Source organism: Myotis davidii, unplaced genomic scaffold, assembly GCF_000327345.1.
Source record: "Myotis davidii unplaced genomic scaffold, ASM32734v1 scaffold44, whole genome shotgun sequence".
Lineage (NCBI taxonomy): Eukaryota > Metazoa > Chordata > Mammalia > Chiroptera > Vespertilionidae > Myotis > Myotis davidii.
In genome coordinates this window covers 13,196,235-13,213,126 of record NW_006299705.1, presented here as the reverse complement: position 1 = coordinate 13,213,126, position 16,892 = coordinate 13,196,235, and the positions used below count along the sequence as shown (strand labels likewise).

At 36.4% G+C, this 16,892-nt stretch overlaps 1 protein-coding gene across 1 annotated transcript in view; it reads right to left on the bottom strand.

Annotated features, from left to right (window-relative positions):
- ADGRV1 (adhesion G protein-coupled receptor V1) overlaps positions 1-16,892 on the bottom strand; it is a 481,118-nt gene that overhangs the window by 161,494 nt on the left and 302,732 nt on the right. The window contains 1 exon segment of the mRNA XM_006775582.2: positions 7,036-7,152. Coding sequence (XP_006775645.1) covers positions 7,036-7,152 — 117 coding nt within the window.

The window sequence follows — 16,892 nt, the reverse complement described above, 5'->3', positions numbered from 1 at the left end:
ATGATACTGTAAATATTTTGGGGGAATACTTTATAGGTATATGATTTTCTAGCCACTGTTCAGTATATCTTGAACTGATACAATATAATATTAAATAAAAATTACAATTGGAAACAATCTACACTAATAAAAGAGAAACATGCAAATTAACCATCACTTCACCACTCCACTACAGAGGGACTATGCAAATTAACCCAACAAAGATGGTGATTAATTTGCATACACAGGCACGGAGCGAAGACTGCAGACAACTGAAGATGGTGGCGGCCACGAAGCTGGAGCGAGCAGGAGACTTGGGTTGCTCCTGGCAACGGAGGAAGTCAAGCTTCCTGCTGGTCCTGGGCTCTGCTCAAGGAGGGGTTGGAGGCTGTGGCCACCGCCATATGCTTGCTCCAGCTCCGTGGGCCGCCAGGGGAGACCCAGGCCTCCAGCCCCACCCTGGGCTCTGCTCAAGGAGGGGCTGGGGGCCTAGGATCCGCTCAAGGAGTGGCTGGGGGCCTGAGTCGCCAGGGGCAACCCAGGCTTCCAGCCAGCCCTGGCCTCCCCTTGAGGAACGGGAAAAAAAAAAAGGAGGGGTTGGGAGCAGCCGGAGCGGAGAAGCCAAGCCTCGCTGCTGTGGCCGCAGTGAAGAAGCCAAGCATTGCTGCTGCAGCTGGACCAAAGGCCTGGGTGCCGGTGCTGGAAGAAAACCGGTGCTGGCAGCCAGGGGAAGGAAGGCCTATTGCACGAATCTTCATGCAATGGGCCACTAGTATTTCCTATAATTATTAAGTGATGCTGTTAGAATTTAAGTTGATTCTGATTAAGATGCAAACCAACCAACTAAAATACTCAGATATAATTCATGTCATATATAGATAGAAATGCTGTGTGTCTGCAATTGTATTTACTTACATTCCTATATAGAAATGTCTATTTTTATAGTAACATTTTCAATGAATACTACCTTTATTTTCCAAGTGCTCACACAGTAAAATCAAAGATACACCTTGTTATCTATTTGATTATCATAGTTCATATTATGCTTTCATATGCTCCATAAGCACAAATTATTAGTTTACTCATATAATATGGATTAACATAATACATATTAATATAGCTGTAAAATTTTAAAGAGAAATGCCTTTTCTTTTTTTTTTAGTTAAAAATAGGTTTAGACCCCATAAATTTTCATGGTATGTGAGATAAGATTGGCATCTAGCCTGACATTTAATATTGGGTTATTATGTCATCAGAAACCTTGGACTGATTTATTGCATCAAGTTTGGTCAGAGATCATCGATGCTATTAATTCTGTCATTACCATAAGCCCTTAGTCATTCATTTCAGAGGCGAGACTGAGAAATGTTACCACATGTCCTTGCTCCAGTTATTCTTTCTCTTAACAATATTGCGTGAAATAAACTACAAGGCTTTTTGAGGATTGGGAAACTCAGTATCTCCTTGGTATGTCACTTTTATCTTGGTAATTACCAGTCTGTTCTCTCTCATTCCTTTGATGTCCTCCCAAATTAAATCAGTGATGAAAGAAAAACATGGCTAATTTTAGCATTTCTCTTTCTGTTGCCATGCTCTGGTAGTAAGTGGCCTTTTGGCCAAGGAATAAATAATATGTGCATTTATTTGTTCATAGGCTTATTATATGGTGAAATTAAGGCACAAGATATAAAGGCTCAAGTGCAATTGTAAAATAATTTTCTAACTTTATTCTACCATTTAGAAAATACATTTTCAAGTAAGTTTTAGTTTCAAAATAAAACATTACCTTTATGAGTAGAGTAAGCTGTGTCCCTAGGCATGAGACAGACAGACTGTAAGGATAATTCAAGGTACAGATATTGGTAATAATTGAAGCAGACTGCTATACAATTTACTTGTGACAGGAAATGATCATAAAACTCGACCGAATGAATATACAGACAAAGTTATGTTTCCGCTTATGTATATAATAATATCTCATGTAGATGTTAATAGAAAAAGTTTAAATTCTAGTAATTCATTCTATGGATAGTCTATAAGTAACAAATATCCAGAGTGCAAGGATGTTTAAGGAAGCATTGTTTATAATTGCAAAAATAATTAGAAATAACCAGCATTTCATAATAGAAGGCTAGAAAAATAAATTATGGAATAACTATTAAAAATTGGAAAACAAAGTACATCTGTGGTAAATTTATATGTACACACAAAAATATATATATAATAAATATAAATATGTACATACACTATGTGTATATATATATATACATATACTTTTACACACAAGTACATACACATATGTCCTTGTTTATACATTTATAAATATTTGTATGTTTGCGGAATATTTCCTGTGGGATACACAGGAAGTCATTCACAGTGTTTACCTTTGGAAGCAGGGTTTAGAGTAGAGCAGAGGGTGGAGAGTGTGTGAAAAGGGAGAAACAGATGTACTTTTCACTTTTTATTTCTCTAGTGTTTGATTATATTTTATGCCATTAGCATATGCTATTTCTAAAATGAAAGCAAATCAAAAGGAAATGAAAATAAAACAATTACTAGGAAAATAGAGTAAAAATATTATAAGAGTTTAAATTCTCACTGTCAATCTTTCTGAAAGCAGACATGACCCTGCTGTTGTAAGGAAGCGGGGAAATTATTTCAGTAATTTCAGAGGGATCTTACATTTAAAGCAAACAAGAGGGTAAACTCAATCTCCATAGCCGAAAGGGGAATCTGTGAGTTGTTTGCTTAAAAAGAAAAAAAATAAGCAAAATAATCTGCTACTCTACTCCCATCATGCACAGTGTAATTTCCCTGTCAGAGAAAGAGGAGGCCTGGAGAACAGAGTCAAGGCCGCAGTCCAGGAGCCTGCTATCAGCCATGCATGTGCTTATATAGTAAAGAGCTTAGGGACATACAGCCTGCTAAGGCTTTGCCCTAGTGAGTGAATGCCTCACTGTAACGTTTCCCACTATATGTAGCTAATTTTTGTTTTTTAAAAAAGTACAAATTATATTGGAAAAACAGAATATTCAACACATTTCAAAATCTATGAAATATCAGCCATGCATATTTGCTTAGCTAACAATATGGGTAAACACGTATGGAGTGTGCAGTCTGTGCCAGGTACCATTCCAAGCTCATTTTCTGTATTAATTCATCATATCTTTAGACAATTCTCAAAGAGAGGTACTATTACATATCTTGATTATTCAGATAAGAAAATCTAGGCTAGGAGAAGTTATATAACTTGTTTGCCAATAAAATTTTTCTTTACCTACTCTAAAATATAATCCAATTTTACTAGACTGTATTAAAAGTATGTGATACAAAAGTAAAATAACTTCTCAAGATAAAAATTACTAAAATGCATTTTTTCTAAGATTGAATATATGATGAAGATCAAAGTATACAATAATTCTGACATGCTTGGCCCAATAATTAAAGTTAATGTTTAACTTTTGCCATTATAAGCTATGCACCTGTTTACATATATCAAAGTCTCTCCTATACAGCTGAAAATATAAAGTAGAATCATTAAAATACTAATATTCTCTCAATTATCTCAACCCTATTTAGCTATCAGTTCTGAATTAACAGTAGTCTAATCTTTAACATAATGTTTTAAAAATGGATTCTACTTTTTAACAAATATTTTAGCAGATTACATTATAAATGGGAAACCACAGTCTAGTAAAGTGACAACCTTCAACCACAAAGTAACTCATTAGAATTATCCTACCTAGAATCAGAAGTTATTGAATTTTCCCCTTGTGGTCAAACCACAAACCATGAAAAATATGGTGTGTACCATCTGAAATACACTGAATTTCACTGGTACTTTAAATAGTTTTCCTAAACCATTAGCCACACAGAGAGCTAATTAGTTTACTAAATATGTACCAGCCATAATCATATTTACTTAAAACTTGAAGAGATATATGTTGGGTAAAATTTTATATGCCGTCCTAACTCTCCCCCAAAGCAAAAAATCCATCTAAACCCATGTTTGAAAATTAGTCGTTTTCCCTTGTTTGAATATATTTTAGCAATTGGATGTCCTCTACTTTTAGAAACAGCTTCTTCAACTTTGACAGTTTTATTGGCTATAAATGCTAACACAAATCAAATTTGCTTCCCTAATTTTTGACCCATTTGCTCTGGTTCTTAGAAATGTATTTTGTATTTTAGACAGCCATCACTTTTCCCTAAATCCTTTCCTGGTTACTTATCTGCAGCTGCCTTAAAGTTTCTCATAGAACTATTTTCTGGCTTCCCATTGGCTGATTAATGTTCTCGCTGAAACATGATTCATGAAAACGTTTAAGGGTCTCAACATAACCTAAACGTCATAGATCACAATGTAACCATAGCTGTCTCCATACTCTTATTAATGTAACTCAGGCCTGTGTTATTTTTGTAGTTAACTATAGTTGTTTTACGTTTTTCAGCAATCCAGTTACACATGTGATTGCTGAATTTGTGTTAAATTAAAATTTCAAATTGTTTACATTAACCCGCATCAGATTATGTCTCTTCCATTCTAGTTTTCAATCTGTCATAGTAAGGTTTCTCTATATTGGTTCTACTTGTATTCTCGATGCAGGCAGCTCACTCTTTTAGCTACGTTTTCAGGTCTGTATCAGCTCCTACCTGATAAGACAGTTTCCTGTGTTTTCATTCAAATCACTCATGAAAAAAACGGAAAAGGTCAAGGATATGGGCAAAGACCTTCAGCACACTACTGGGGATCTCATCCAGGCAGATAAATAACAACATGCAGAGGACACAAATCTTAAACTCCTAAAGAATTTTGTAATAACATAATCTAGCAAAGGCTATTTTAATTTCAGCAAATATTTAAGTTTTATGTTAAATGGTTTAAATTTATTTTCACATTTTTATTTATTTTTAAGATATATTTTTATTAATTTCAGGGAGAGGGAGATAGAAACATCAGTGATGAAAGAGAATCCTTGATTAGGTGCCTTCTACACGCCCTGCACTGTGGATTGAGCACACAACCCAAGAATGTGCCCTGGCCGGGAATTGAACTGTGACCTCCTGGTTCATAGCTCAACGCTCAACCATGGAGCCCTGCTGCCTCGGCTATTCGTACTTTTTTAATTTTGGGGGAAATTTAGAGAACACTACAAACTTTCCATAATTAGAGCTGCTTAAAAAGCTATAAAACAAAAATTCTGCCCTAACCGGTTTGGCTCAGTGCATAGAGCTTCGGCCTGCAGACTGAAAGGTCCCAGGTTCAATTCCGGTCAAGGGCATGTACCTTGGTTGCAGGCACATCCCCAGTAGGGAGTGTGCAGGAGGCAGCTGGTTGATGTTTCTCTCTCATCGATGTTTCTAACTCTCTGTTCCTCTCTGTGAAAAATCAATAAAATGTATTTTTTAAAAATCTATGAGATAGGAATTATTATACCCATATGCAGATTTAGAACCAAAACTTATAATCAATAACTTGATTAAGGTTACCAAGATAGTGGCTGTGCCAGAATTCAAGCCCAGATGCAGGACTCCAATTCAGCACTGACAACTATATCATACCTATGAAAATATCCCTTCCTTGAGTCTGTCTGTCATTCTCTCATAATAATACCACCTCACTTTCTTTAACTATTGCTGTACAGTGGAAATCCCACATCCCTCTTATTCAACAAGAAAAATGAATATGCAAGTGCCCCAATACATCTGTTTACATAAACTTGTCCTCAGGCATACTCAGAAACTCACATGAAACTATTTCTACCACATGAAAGATTTAACAATACCATTATGTAGAAATCATTATCAAAGGCAGCATTTCAGTTGTGCCATTAGTGACATTAATCCTGCTAAAGTGGATCCAATTCTCATATTAACTTCTTTATCAAGCAAACAGCATAAGACAATAGAGACAGAATTTGGGATTTTAGGCAAAAAAAAAGGAGAGTTCAAATCTCTACCGAACATTAACTAGTTGCTAACGGCCTCAATCTATACTCTATCCCAAAGTGATCTCTTCCAAAACAATGGCCCCATTTTCCAACGTCAAGTCAACAATTTGCTAATGTATTTCGATAGCAAGGGCCTCAGTTCTGAGATTTAGCCCTGTCTAGTCACTTCTCTCAAAGTTCCCACTGGAAATTGCACAGGAACTTCACAGTGAGCGTGCCATACCCCCACCACCCCCCATCACCTTTCTCCTAGTCTCCAGTGATCATTATCTTCATTCCACCTTCTTCAGGCTTCATAACCAATCACTACCCCCTATATTTCTACTTAAAAAAAAGGAAAAGAAAAAAGCCACCTGAAAGCTGACCAGTTCCCTTAGCTTCTTCTGCTGCCTCCCTGGTTCACAGAACGATGATCTTCTCTCCCCTGGACACACCTATATCTAATGCTACTGGATTTGCCCTCATGTCAACTATTTTTTAAAATATATTTTTATTGATTTCAGAGAGGAAGAGAGAGGGAGAGAGAGATAGAAACATGAATGATGAGAGAGAATCATTGATTGGCTGCCTCCTGCACACCCTCTACTTGGGATCGAGCCTGCAACCGGGGCATATGCCCTTGACTGGAATCAAACCAAGGGCCCTTCAGTCCGCAGACCGATGCTCTATCCATTGAGCAAATCAGCTAGGGCCTTATGTCAACTCTTGTCAACTCTCCCCTGTTCCCAATTCACCACTAAGAGGGAAATGTTTCTAAAATGCTAATCTCATCATGTCACTCCCTTGCTTAAAATAACTCTATGACTTCCTCTACAAAACAAGTTCAACTTTCTTCCCATGCCTTACAAGGCAGCCCACATCAAAAGCCTCATTTCCTACTACACCCTTATTTTCAACCTTACAGGAGTTCTTTTCATTTCCTCACATTTACTATGCTCACTATTGCTGTATAGTGTATAAGGTTTTTCTTGCATTAATCTCCTGGGAATGCAGTGATGAAATTACTTCCATTTCAATATAAAGACTATCAGATAAAATAGTCTGATTCATTAAAAAGTTGAAAGGGTGTGGGGTGGGAGTGGAAGTGAGGAAATGAGGTACCAACCTGAATGAGCATCCAGCTAAACTGGCAAAGATACAGGTAATGGGCGACAGCAGCCAGGGCCGAGCAGCTCTCATCTGTGAGCTGGGGACTTGCATATGCAGATGCCAGAAACACAATCTGTAAGAAACAAATACTTTTATTTTTAAATCAGGCTAAAATCAATCAAGAATATTAAGAAAGTAAACTGTTTTCTTATCTGATTTATGATTCCATGACTCAAGGGGACAATAACTTGATTTGTTGCCCAAACTGAGATGACTAAGAATCTTCTAAAACTGGCAATACATGAATTTTTATATTTCTAAGAAAGAATGGATTCTATGAAATTATGTTACATGTTGCTTTGGACTGCCAAGAGGAAATTCTCAAAGTAAACCTTTTTCTAATTATTGATGAACGGAAGTCCCATGAAATACATGTGTTTTAGGTAAGTAGAAAAGAGAAAAGAGAGCAGAAATACCATTCCTTGTTTAAGTCAAAGCTAATGGGAAAAAAAACAGAATGAAGCAAAAGCTGACTTTACCCCTCACCGGCATCCTCTTGCGGGGAAGAAACATACATAACAAACTGGACAAATTAAAAGTTAAATTTCCAATGCTATGATTACTCTAATCCTGGGGATTTTATTTCAACTGCCCTCAAGCCTTTGTTCAAAAGTGACCTTTGCCACCGGGCCTCTCTTGACCACACTATTTAAAATTACACTGTCTTTCCTTCTAACACATGTGATTCCCCCATCCCTACTTTTATTTTCTTTTTTGAAAACAGAATTTACCACCATCTAAGATGCTCTATAATTTGCTTATTTATCATGTCCAAATGAGTTCCCTGAAAAAATAAAGTCAACAAATTTGCCTTTCCAGATCATACCACAAATAGCTTTTGAATGATTAGAGTTTATTATAAAAACATGCTTAGATTTTCCTCAATTTTAGCTTCTAACTTCTGAGTTGTAACACATTTTAGGTCATCAATTTAACCTTTCTAATTTCCACAAGTGTTCACTGAACACGTTCACTGAAGCAAAGAGCCGAGACCATGCCTCAAAAGACCTTGGAAGCACAGGCTGTGAGATCAGCACACCTCCCTTCCCCCAAAGAATAATTGCACTGTTTTATGTTTTCTTTTTGCAAAGTGGCATCTTTTTCCATAAAAATCTTTAAAAGTGTAATAAATTCAGTCTGTCTAATTCAGATTCTAAAATATGGATTGTGTTGAAATTACTTGATATTTTTGTTCTAAATAACCTAAACAGTTTGATACACACACACACACACACACACACACACACACACATCCCAGATTCAAAGGCTGTTAAATTGTGTTGTTTAACCATATCTTCAGAAAAAAAATCACTTCTACTGTCGTGGTAAACAACCTGCTTCCCTGTTTATAATGGTCTGGCCCTCTAGCAACTTCAGCGCAAAATTATAGCTAATTTGCCTACAAACATCAGGTGGTCATAATTATCTGCTTTAACTCCATTGATTGCTATTCCCTAAAACACGTTCCATCATCTCAACCCTGCTTTGTTCTCTTCTTTCTTTTTTTTCTAGCCAGAATCGGTTTCTCATCTTCCTCTGTTGAAATCATGTCCATTTTTCAAGGCATACTTGAAATGTCAACTCTATCATAAATATATGGCTATTTATTTCAACCATAAACAACCCTTCCCTCCTCTTTATTTTTAAAACAGGATTTTATTAACCTAAGGATTGGTTTTCCTATAAACCTCAATTTCCCCAATTCTTATATAAAATCAGCCTTAATTTTGTGGAAAACTGTCAACTCCTTAAAGGCAACAATTCGATCTTTTTCTCTATTACAACTACTGAAATACATTTAAAAGAAAAAAAGAAGCAAACATTGACTATCTTGTATAGACCCTATCATGGACTTAAGCATAGGGTTGTTTAAAAACTAGCTTAAAGAACTTATATGCATATATGCATAACCATGGACACAGACAATAGTTTGGTGAAGGCCTGGGGAAGGGGCAGGAGTGAGGTGAGGAGGATAATGGGGAAAAAGATGGGACAGCCGTAATACTTTCAACAATAAAGATACATTTAAAAAACAGCTTTATTGAAGTATGATTAACAGGCAGTAAATAGTACATAAAATGTATGATCTAATAAGTTTCGACACATATATACACCTGTGAAACCATCATCACAAACAAGATAATTAACACAAACATCAACCTTAAATGATCTTTGTAATACCTCCCAGCACCACTGCTTCTCATATCCCCAAGCAACCTGTTTTCTAACACTACACATAAGTTTGCATTTACTAGAATTTTATGTAATTGGGATCAGATGAATTCTTTTTTTCTCTAGTGTATTTCACTTGGCATCATTATTTTGAGAGTCATTGAAAATAATGTGTCACTAGTTCATTCTCTTTTTATTGTTTCATAGTGTTCCAATTAGGTATCCTTTCACCTGTTGATGAATATTTGGGCTGTTTCCGATTTTTGACTTTTACAAATAAAACTGTCATGAACATACAAGTCTTTGTATGCACACATGCTTTCATTTATACTGAGTAAATATCTAGGAGAGGAATGGCTGAATCATATGGTATGTATTTATTTTTAAAAATGGATAAATTATTTTCCAAAATAATGTTTACAACATTTTACAGTCTCACCAGTAATGCATGAGTGTCCATTTCCTCCACATTCTCACTAAAACTGTTATGGTGAGTTAGTTTTTGTTTTCTTAACAACCAAAAGTTCATTTGGAAAGTTACAGAGGTAGAAGGAGTGAACCATGATGAGTTAGTTCTTAAGATTTTAACCTGCCTAATAGGTACACAGTAGTTCCTTATGGTGGTTTTAATTTACATTTACCTAATCAGTAATGACGTTGACAATTTTTTCATGCTTATTTGCAATCCATATCTCTTCTTTGAAGAAATGCCTTTTAAAATCTTTTGCTCATTTTTAAAATTGGGTTGTTCTACATTTCTATCCAATGATGAGTTTGTTTTACATTCATCATACAAGTCTTTCACCAGATATTTGATTTGCAAACATTTTTTCCAGCTGTGGCTTGTTTTCTATTTCTATTTTTTTTAAAATGTTGTTTTTAATTTATTTACTTTTTTTGAGAGAGAGAGAAAGAGAGAGAGAGAGAGAGAGAGAGAGAGAGAGAGAGAGAAATAGAAACATCAATTTGTTGTTCCACTATTATACATTCATTGGTCGATGTTTGTATGTGCCCTGTCCAAGGATTGAACCCACAATCTGGTGTACTGGGATGACAATCTAACCAACTGAGCAACACTGCTAGGGCCTAATTCTCTTAACAGTGTCTTTTGAAGAACAGCAGTTTCTTAACATCGATGAAAACCAATTGGGTTGGATTATACTTTTTTGACCTCTTATAGATTATATTTTTGGAATCATATGTAAGACAATTTTGCCTAGCCCAAATTGAGATGATTTTCTAGAAGTTTTATAGTTTAAGGTTTAAAAATAAGGTTTGCGATTGACTTTTAGTTATTTTGAATACAATGAAACTATAGTCCAAAGCTTTTTGTTTGTTTTGCATGTGACTATCCAATTTTCCTAATATTTTTTCTCTTGGAAAGACTATTCTTTCTCTAATGAACTACCTATAATTACGTATATTGTATATACCTTCATATATAGGGATCAATTTCTGGACTCTCTAATCAGTTTCATTGAATGTGTTTATATCAATACCACATCATCTTGATTATTGTAGCCATAATTCTTGAAAACATGTGGTGTCAAGCTCAAATTTATAAATTCATTGTTTTTTTTTCAAAGTTGATTTGGTTACCTCAAATCATTAGTATTTTCATATGAATTTTAGAATCAAGCAGCTGATTTCTACACTGGAAAAAAAAAGACTGCTGGGGTTTCTTTTCTGGGACAGTGTTGAGTCCTAATCTAAGGAGAATTGACATATTAACTCTTATATCTATCTCATGAATACAGTTAACCTTTCCATTTATTTAGGGTTTTTTTCCCTATTTCTCTTAGGTGTGTTTTGTAGTTGTCCATTTATAGGTCTTTCAGATATTAAAAAAAAAATACTTAAGTATTTATATTTTCACTGTTATTGTAACTGATATTTCATTAAATTTTAATTTTTGTTTGTTCATTGCAAATATATAGAAATACAATTGATTTTTGGATATTGCTCTTGTATCCTGCACACTTATAGAACATGCTTAATAGTTTGAGTAGCTCTTTTGTAGAAAACATTTATTTTCTACATAAAGGATCATGCCATCTCTGAATAAAGGATCTTTTACTTATCTATTTAATAAAGAGCCAGGGTCATAACGACTATTATGACCAAAGGCTCAACCAGACCGGAAGTCAGTGCTGGGCTGTGGGTGCCCCAACCCAGCACTGACTGCCTAGGGGGCTGCAGATCAGGCCTGGAGAGAGGCCTGCAGAGAGAGAGAGAGGCAGGGTCTGAGCCGTAGCCTCTGTGGCAGCCACTGATCAGAACTTGCCTCTCTTTCTCTCCCAGCCTGGCCAAGAGCCGCACCTCCATTTCTCTCCAAGTCTCCTCTGGGACTGCTGATCAGCCCCATCTTTATGATCAGGCCCTGTTGATAGGCCCAGAGACACTAACTGGCATAGAAACTGACCAATCAGAACCAAATTGGCAAGCAGAGGAAGGGCAGTTGGAGGTGAGATCAGGCCTGCAGGGGAGGGCAGTTGGGGGCAAGATCAGGCCAGCAAAGGCGGGAAGTTAGGTATGATCAGGCAGGCAGAGGCAGTTGGAGGCGAGATCAGGCCAGCAGGCGAGAGCAGTCAGGGGCGATCAGGCAGGCAGGCAGAGGCAGTAAGGAGCGATCAGGCAGGCAGAGGCAGATAGGGGCAATCAGGCAGGCAGGCAGAGGCAGTTAGGGGCAATCAGGCAGGCAGAGAGGTTAGGGGTGATCAGGCAGGGAGGCAGAGGTGTTAGGGGCAATCAGGCAGGCAGGCAGGAGAATGGTTAGAAGCTAGTGGTACCAGATTGTGAGAGGGGTGTCTGACCCCTGTGGGATCAAGCCTAAACCGGCAGTCAGACATCCCCTGAGGGGTCCCTGATTGAAGTGGGTGCAGGCTGGACTGAGGGGACCTCTCCCGTGCACAATTTCGTGTACCGGGCCTCTAGTCCTATATAATAAAAGGCTAATATGCAAATTGACCAAACGGTGGAACGACCGGTCACTATAACCTGCACTGACCACCAAGGGGCAGACGCTCAATGCAGGTCAGTTCGCTCCCACATGGGGAGAGCCACTCAGCTAGCTCATAGCTGGCAAGCGCAGCGGCAGTGACAGGAACCTCTCCTACCTCCCTCTGCAGGTGGGCGGTAAGGAGTGAGGGCTCACGGACTGCAAGAGGGATATCTGACTTCTGGCTTAGGCCCGGTCCCCCCAGTAGGTAGGTAGATAAATAGAGGTAGATAGATGTAGACATAGTGTACACACACGCACAATATTGAAAAGAGGTGATGAAAATGAACACTCTTGCCTTGTTTCTGACCTTAGGAAAAAATATTTAGATTTTTTCTATTAACTATTTTTATGGACTGAACTGTGTCCTCCCAAAATTCATATGTTGAAATTCTAATTTCTAATACCTCAAAATGTAATTGTATTTGAAAAATGAGAGCATTAGAGAGATAATGAAGTTACAATGATGTTCTTATAAGAAACGAAAATTTTGGATAGAAATATTCATCCACACAGTAGAGAGGTCACGTGAAGACAAAGGGAGAAGACAGACATCTACAAAGCAAGGACCAAGGCCTCAAAATGACACCAACCGTGCCAACACCTTTGATTTTCTTTTTTTCTTTTTTTTTTTTAATATATATCTTATTGATTTTTTACAGAGAGGAAGGGAGAGAGATAGAGAGTTAGAAACATCAATGAGAGAGAAACATCGATCAGCTGCCTCCTGCACATCTCCTATTGGGGATGTGCCCGCAACCCAGGTACATGCCCTTGACAGGAATCGAACCTGGGACCTCTCAGTCCGCAGGCCGACACTCTATCCACTGAGCCAAACCGGTTTCGGCTGATTTTCATTTTAAATAATTTATATTGCTGTATGTTCACATTTCTTATTTTTCTTTCTGCTTTTCTAATCTGCTATTAATCCCATCCAGTGTATTTTTCATCTCATGAATTATAGTTATGATTTCTAAAAATTTGATTTAGTGCATTTTAATAATTTCCATGATTCTACTCAACTGTTTGAACACATGGAATTCAGATATAATAAATGTATTATTGTCCTCGTCTGCCAATTCTAACATCTGTAACAGTTCAGTATTAGTTGACTTATTGATTTACTCGTCTACTTATGCCAAATTTTCTTACTTTTTGCCTTTTATCATATAATTTTTTAATAATACCAAACATTTTGATTTTGCCTCTTTGGGTGTTGGATATTTGTATTCATATAAATATTTTTGAGCTTTTTAGGATGCCCTTGGAAGCAGTTTGATCTTTTTAATTCTTGATGTTAAGATTTATTAGGCAGAACTATTGTGCTCAGGCCCATTATTCCTTCGTACTGAGGAAAGTTCTTTCTTGCTTGTGATGTTTGAGATTTTTCAGTCTAACTAATGGGAACAGACAGTATTATTGGCCCTGTGTAACCACCTGGCATTGTATTATTTTATCCTTTTGGGTGATTCTTTTTCTGGCCTCACACACATGGACCAATCCGCACTCAGCTGAATACTGAGAGCCCTCGGGAGTTTTCTCCTTTCCAGTAAGTACTCTGTCCTACAAACTCCAGCCACTTTGGTTTTCTCAGACTCTCACCTTGTCTCCTCAATTCTGTTAGTCTGCTGTGCCAGCACCTGGAAAAAGCTTATGAGGCACTACTCCAGGGCAATTGCTAAGCTCGCCTTGTTTGTCTCCCACAGCACAAGGATCCCTATCCTTCCCTGCCTGATGTCCAGTCTGTTGAAAATTGTTGTTTTATACATTTTTCCATTTTTCATTTGTTTCAAAGTTGAGGGTAAATCTGGTTGCTCTTATTGCACCTTGGCTTGAAGCAGAATGCAGAAGATATGTAATAACTTTTGGACCATGTTATTAGTGTTCTATATTTTTCTTTAGTTAAAATATTTACTATTATTTTGGTGCTCTGTCCTGAACTAAAATGCACTTGTATCTAAATGATCCATATACAGTATTTTGTAAATTTTTATAGCTAACATTTTCTAATCCACTTAGCTTCTCTTGACCACTGAAATTTTTATACCCTCATCTTTCAAAATCAGCTAATAAGGTATTTTAAACATGAGTTCCAATGATAAAAGCAAACTATTTTAAGTTACTAAAAAATCACAATACATTGAGCTCTAAATATTTCTGCTACATATAAATCATTTACATATGCAAAATCCCTTTCAATAGAAAATAGTGTATATCACTAAGCTGATGCTAAAGACAAAGACACCTTCGCAAGCTGCTGATGCACAGACCACTGTGTCATGGCCGATGATAATGGTATTCGCAAGTGTAATGACATTTCCATGCCACTAATGCATTCTGTGGTGAGACTTAACCTTATCAGCATTAGCTATGCACTTTTAGAATTACTTGAAGAACCCCTTAAAATTATCTGAAGACCTTTGACAAAGAATTAAAAATAAAACATCAATACAACCCTGGCTGGTTTGGTTCAGTGGATAGAGCATCAGCCTGTGGACCAAAGGGTCCTGGGTTCGATTCCAGTCAAGGGCATGCAGTCTCCCCTGCAGCCTGGGCCCTGGTCAAGGCTCATGCAGGAGGCAACCAATCGATGTGTTTCTCTCACATCGATGTTTCTCTCTGTCTTTCCCTCTCTCTTCCATTCTCTCTAAAAAAAAATCAATGGAAAAATATCCTTGGGTGAGGATTAAAAAAACAAAACAAAACAAAAACATCAATACAACTTAGTGATCATCTTTAATTCCTTATGCAATAGAGTAGAAACCAGAAATAAAAAAGTAACTCTAAGGAAAGGCTATCAATTTTTTTCTACTTAACTCTGCTCACTAGATATTGCTTAGAGCATGTTCCTACAAACAGGCACTTGTAATAATGCCATACTTAATTTACTGTATCTTTTCTTCATTAATTTGCGATCACATAGTATGTTCATCACTTTTCTTTTTCTGGGCTAGCATCTTTTTCCCTGGTATTTTTATCCTATCCCTTAAAGAATGTGTGTCAGGTATATTCTGTAAATACCAAACTTAATTTTTAATATTATTAAACTATTATTAAAAACATCTTACTAAACATGATAACTATTTTCACCAAGTTCACACAGCTATTCCTCCCCCCCCCAACCCCACCCCCCACACACATTGTTTAGAAGACTTTAAATATTTTTGGATAGTCCTCCTGTATTCTTCATATCAAGAAATATAAATATGTTTTGCTCATTTCTTTCTCTCTCTTTCTCTCTTCTTCCCTTCCTCCCTCCTCCTTGCCCCCCCTCTCTCTCCCTCTCTCTCTCTTCCATTCATCTTAAACAAATCCCAACTCCCTATAGTTTATACTTCCTTTGGCTATTCCATAATTTTTGACACCAAAGACCTAATTGCTAAACTAAATATACCTCTGAATGTCTTAGGTGTGGCAGGGAGCTGTGTTAGGGCTTTAGGCAATAGTTTTTGGCAACTACTGAATGTTAGAAACCAGTCTAAACAGGTTTTTATCATTATTACATTTTTATAGTTGCCATAGTAAAAATACAGTATAAAAATCAATATATTTACAGTTCTCAAAGACACATTCTGTAAATGTCCTGTCTTTGGTGCATCCTTGTGCTGGCTGTTGTAACACAGGGCACGTATCTCATACTTATGCTACATGTTACTGTCAGAACATTAAGCATATTGCTATCTCACCACATCTAACAACTAAAATATATAAACATTCTCCATTAACTAAATCAGTAGCTACTAACCAGAGTCAGAAGCAGGTGGAGATTGGGAGTGTCCACTTAGATTACATATGCGCACAGTCACATTAAGTTATTTGTTTTAGCATGTCACTTAAAAGAAGTCAATCAAAAGTTGTCAATTATCACTTAGAAGAAACCTAAACCTCATGTCAATACACATTTCAATTTTTATGCTAGCTAATCTTTGGTAAAGTAGATTGCTTGGGATATCTGACACCCACAGATAAAAGATAATTTAAAAGGTCTTATAAAAGATAATAGTAGGAATTACACTCGCCCAAATGTTTTTAAACAGTAATTTCCTCTCTGAAAAACAGATCTATAACACCAAGACTAGTACTTTTCATCTGGTATTTTATTTTTATCAGTAATAATAATAATAATTACCATTTAATGAATGGTTATTATGTGCCAGGTATCGTGTTAAATGCCCTATAAGATATTATTTCATCTTATCCCTAAATAACCCAAGCGATTTAGAGATCAATGCCTTCATTTTATAGGAGAAAAAGGTTTAATAAAATTTTTGCAAAGTTTAGAAAAGAAGCCCTATGTTTTATGTAATACACAGATATCTGATATATTTTGTTATTAAAAATTAACCTCAGCTTAAAACTCAGTTACCTCACTATTTGTTAAAATATCAAAAGTATCTTTTAATTACTGTTGATAATTATTTGAACACTCTTTTGGCAGAGTGAAAATTAAATGAGCATAGCCAAAACTTTATCGACATTTTAAAAATTAAACACATTTCTATGTCTTTAAGAAGGTGTTTTTATCTTTTATCTAGATTTTAACAAATAAAAAATGCAGTAAATTTCCTACAACCATTACCATACTCTTTCTCTGTTATGTTATTCTTTGTACAGTTCCCCTTTTATTTTATTTTTTTTTTTTT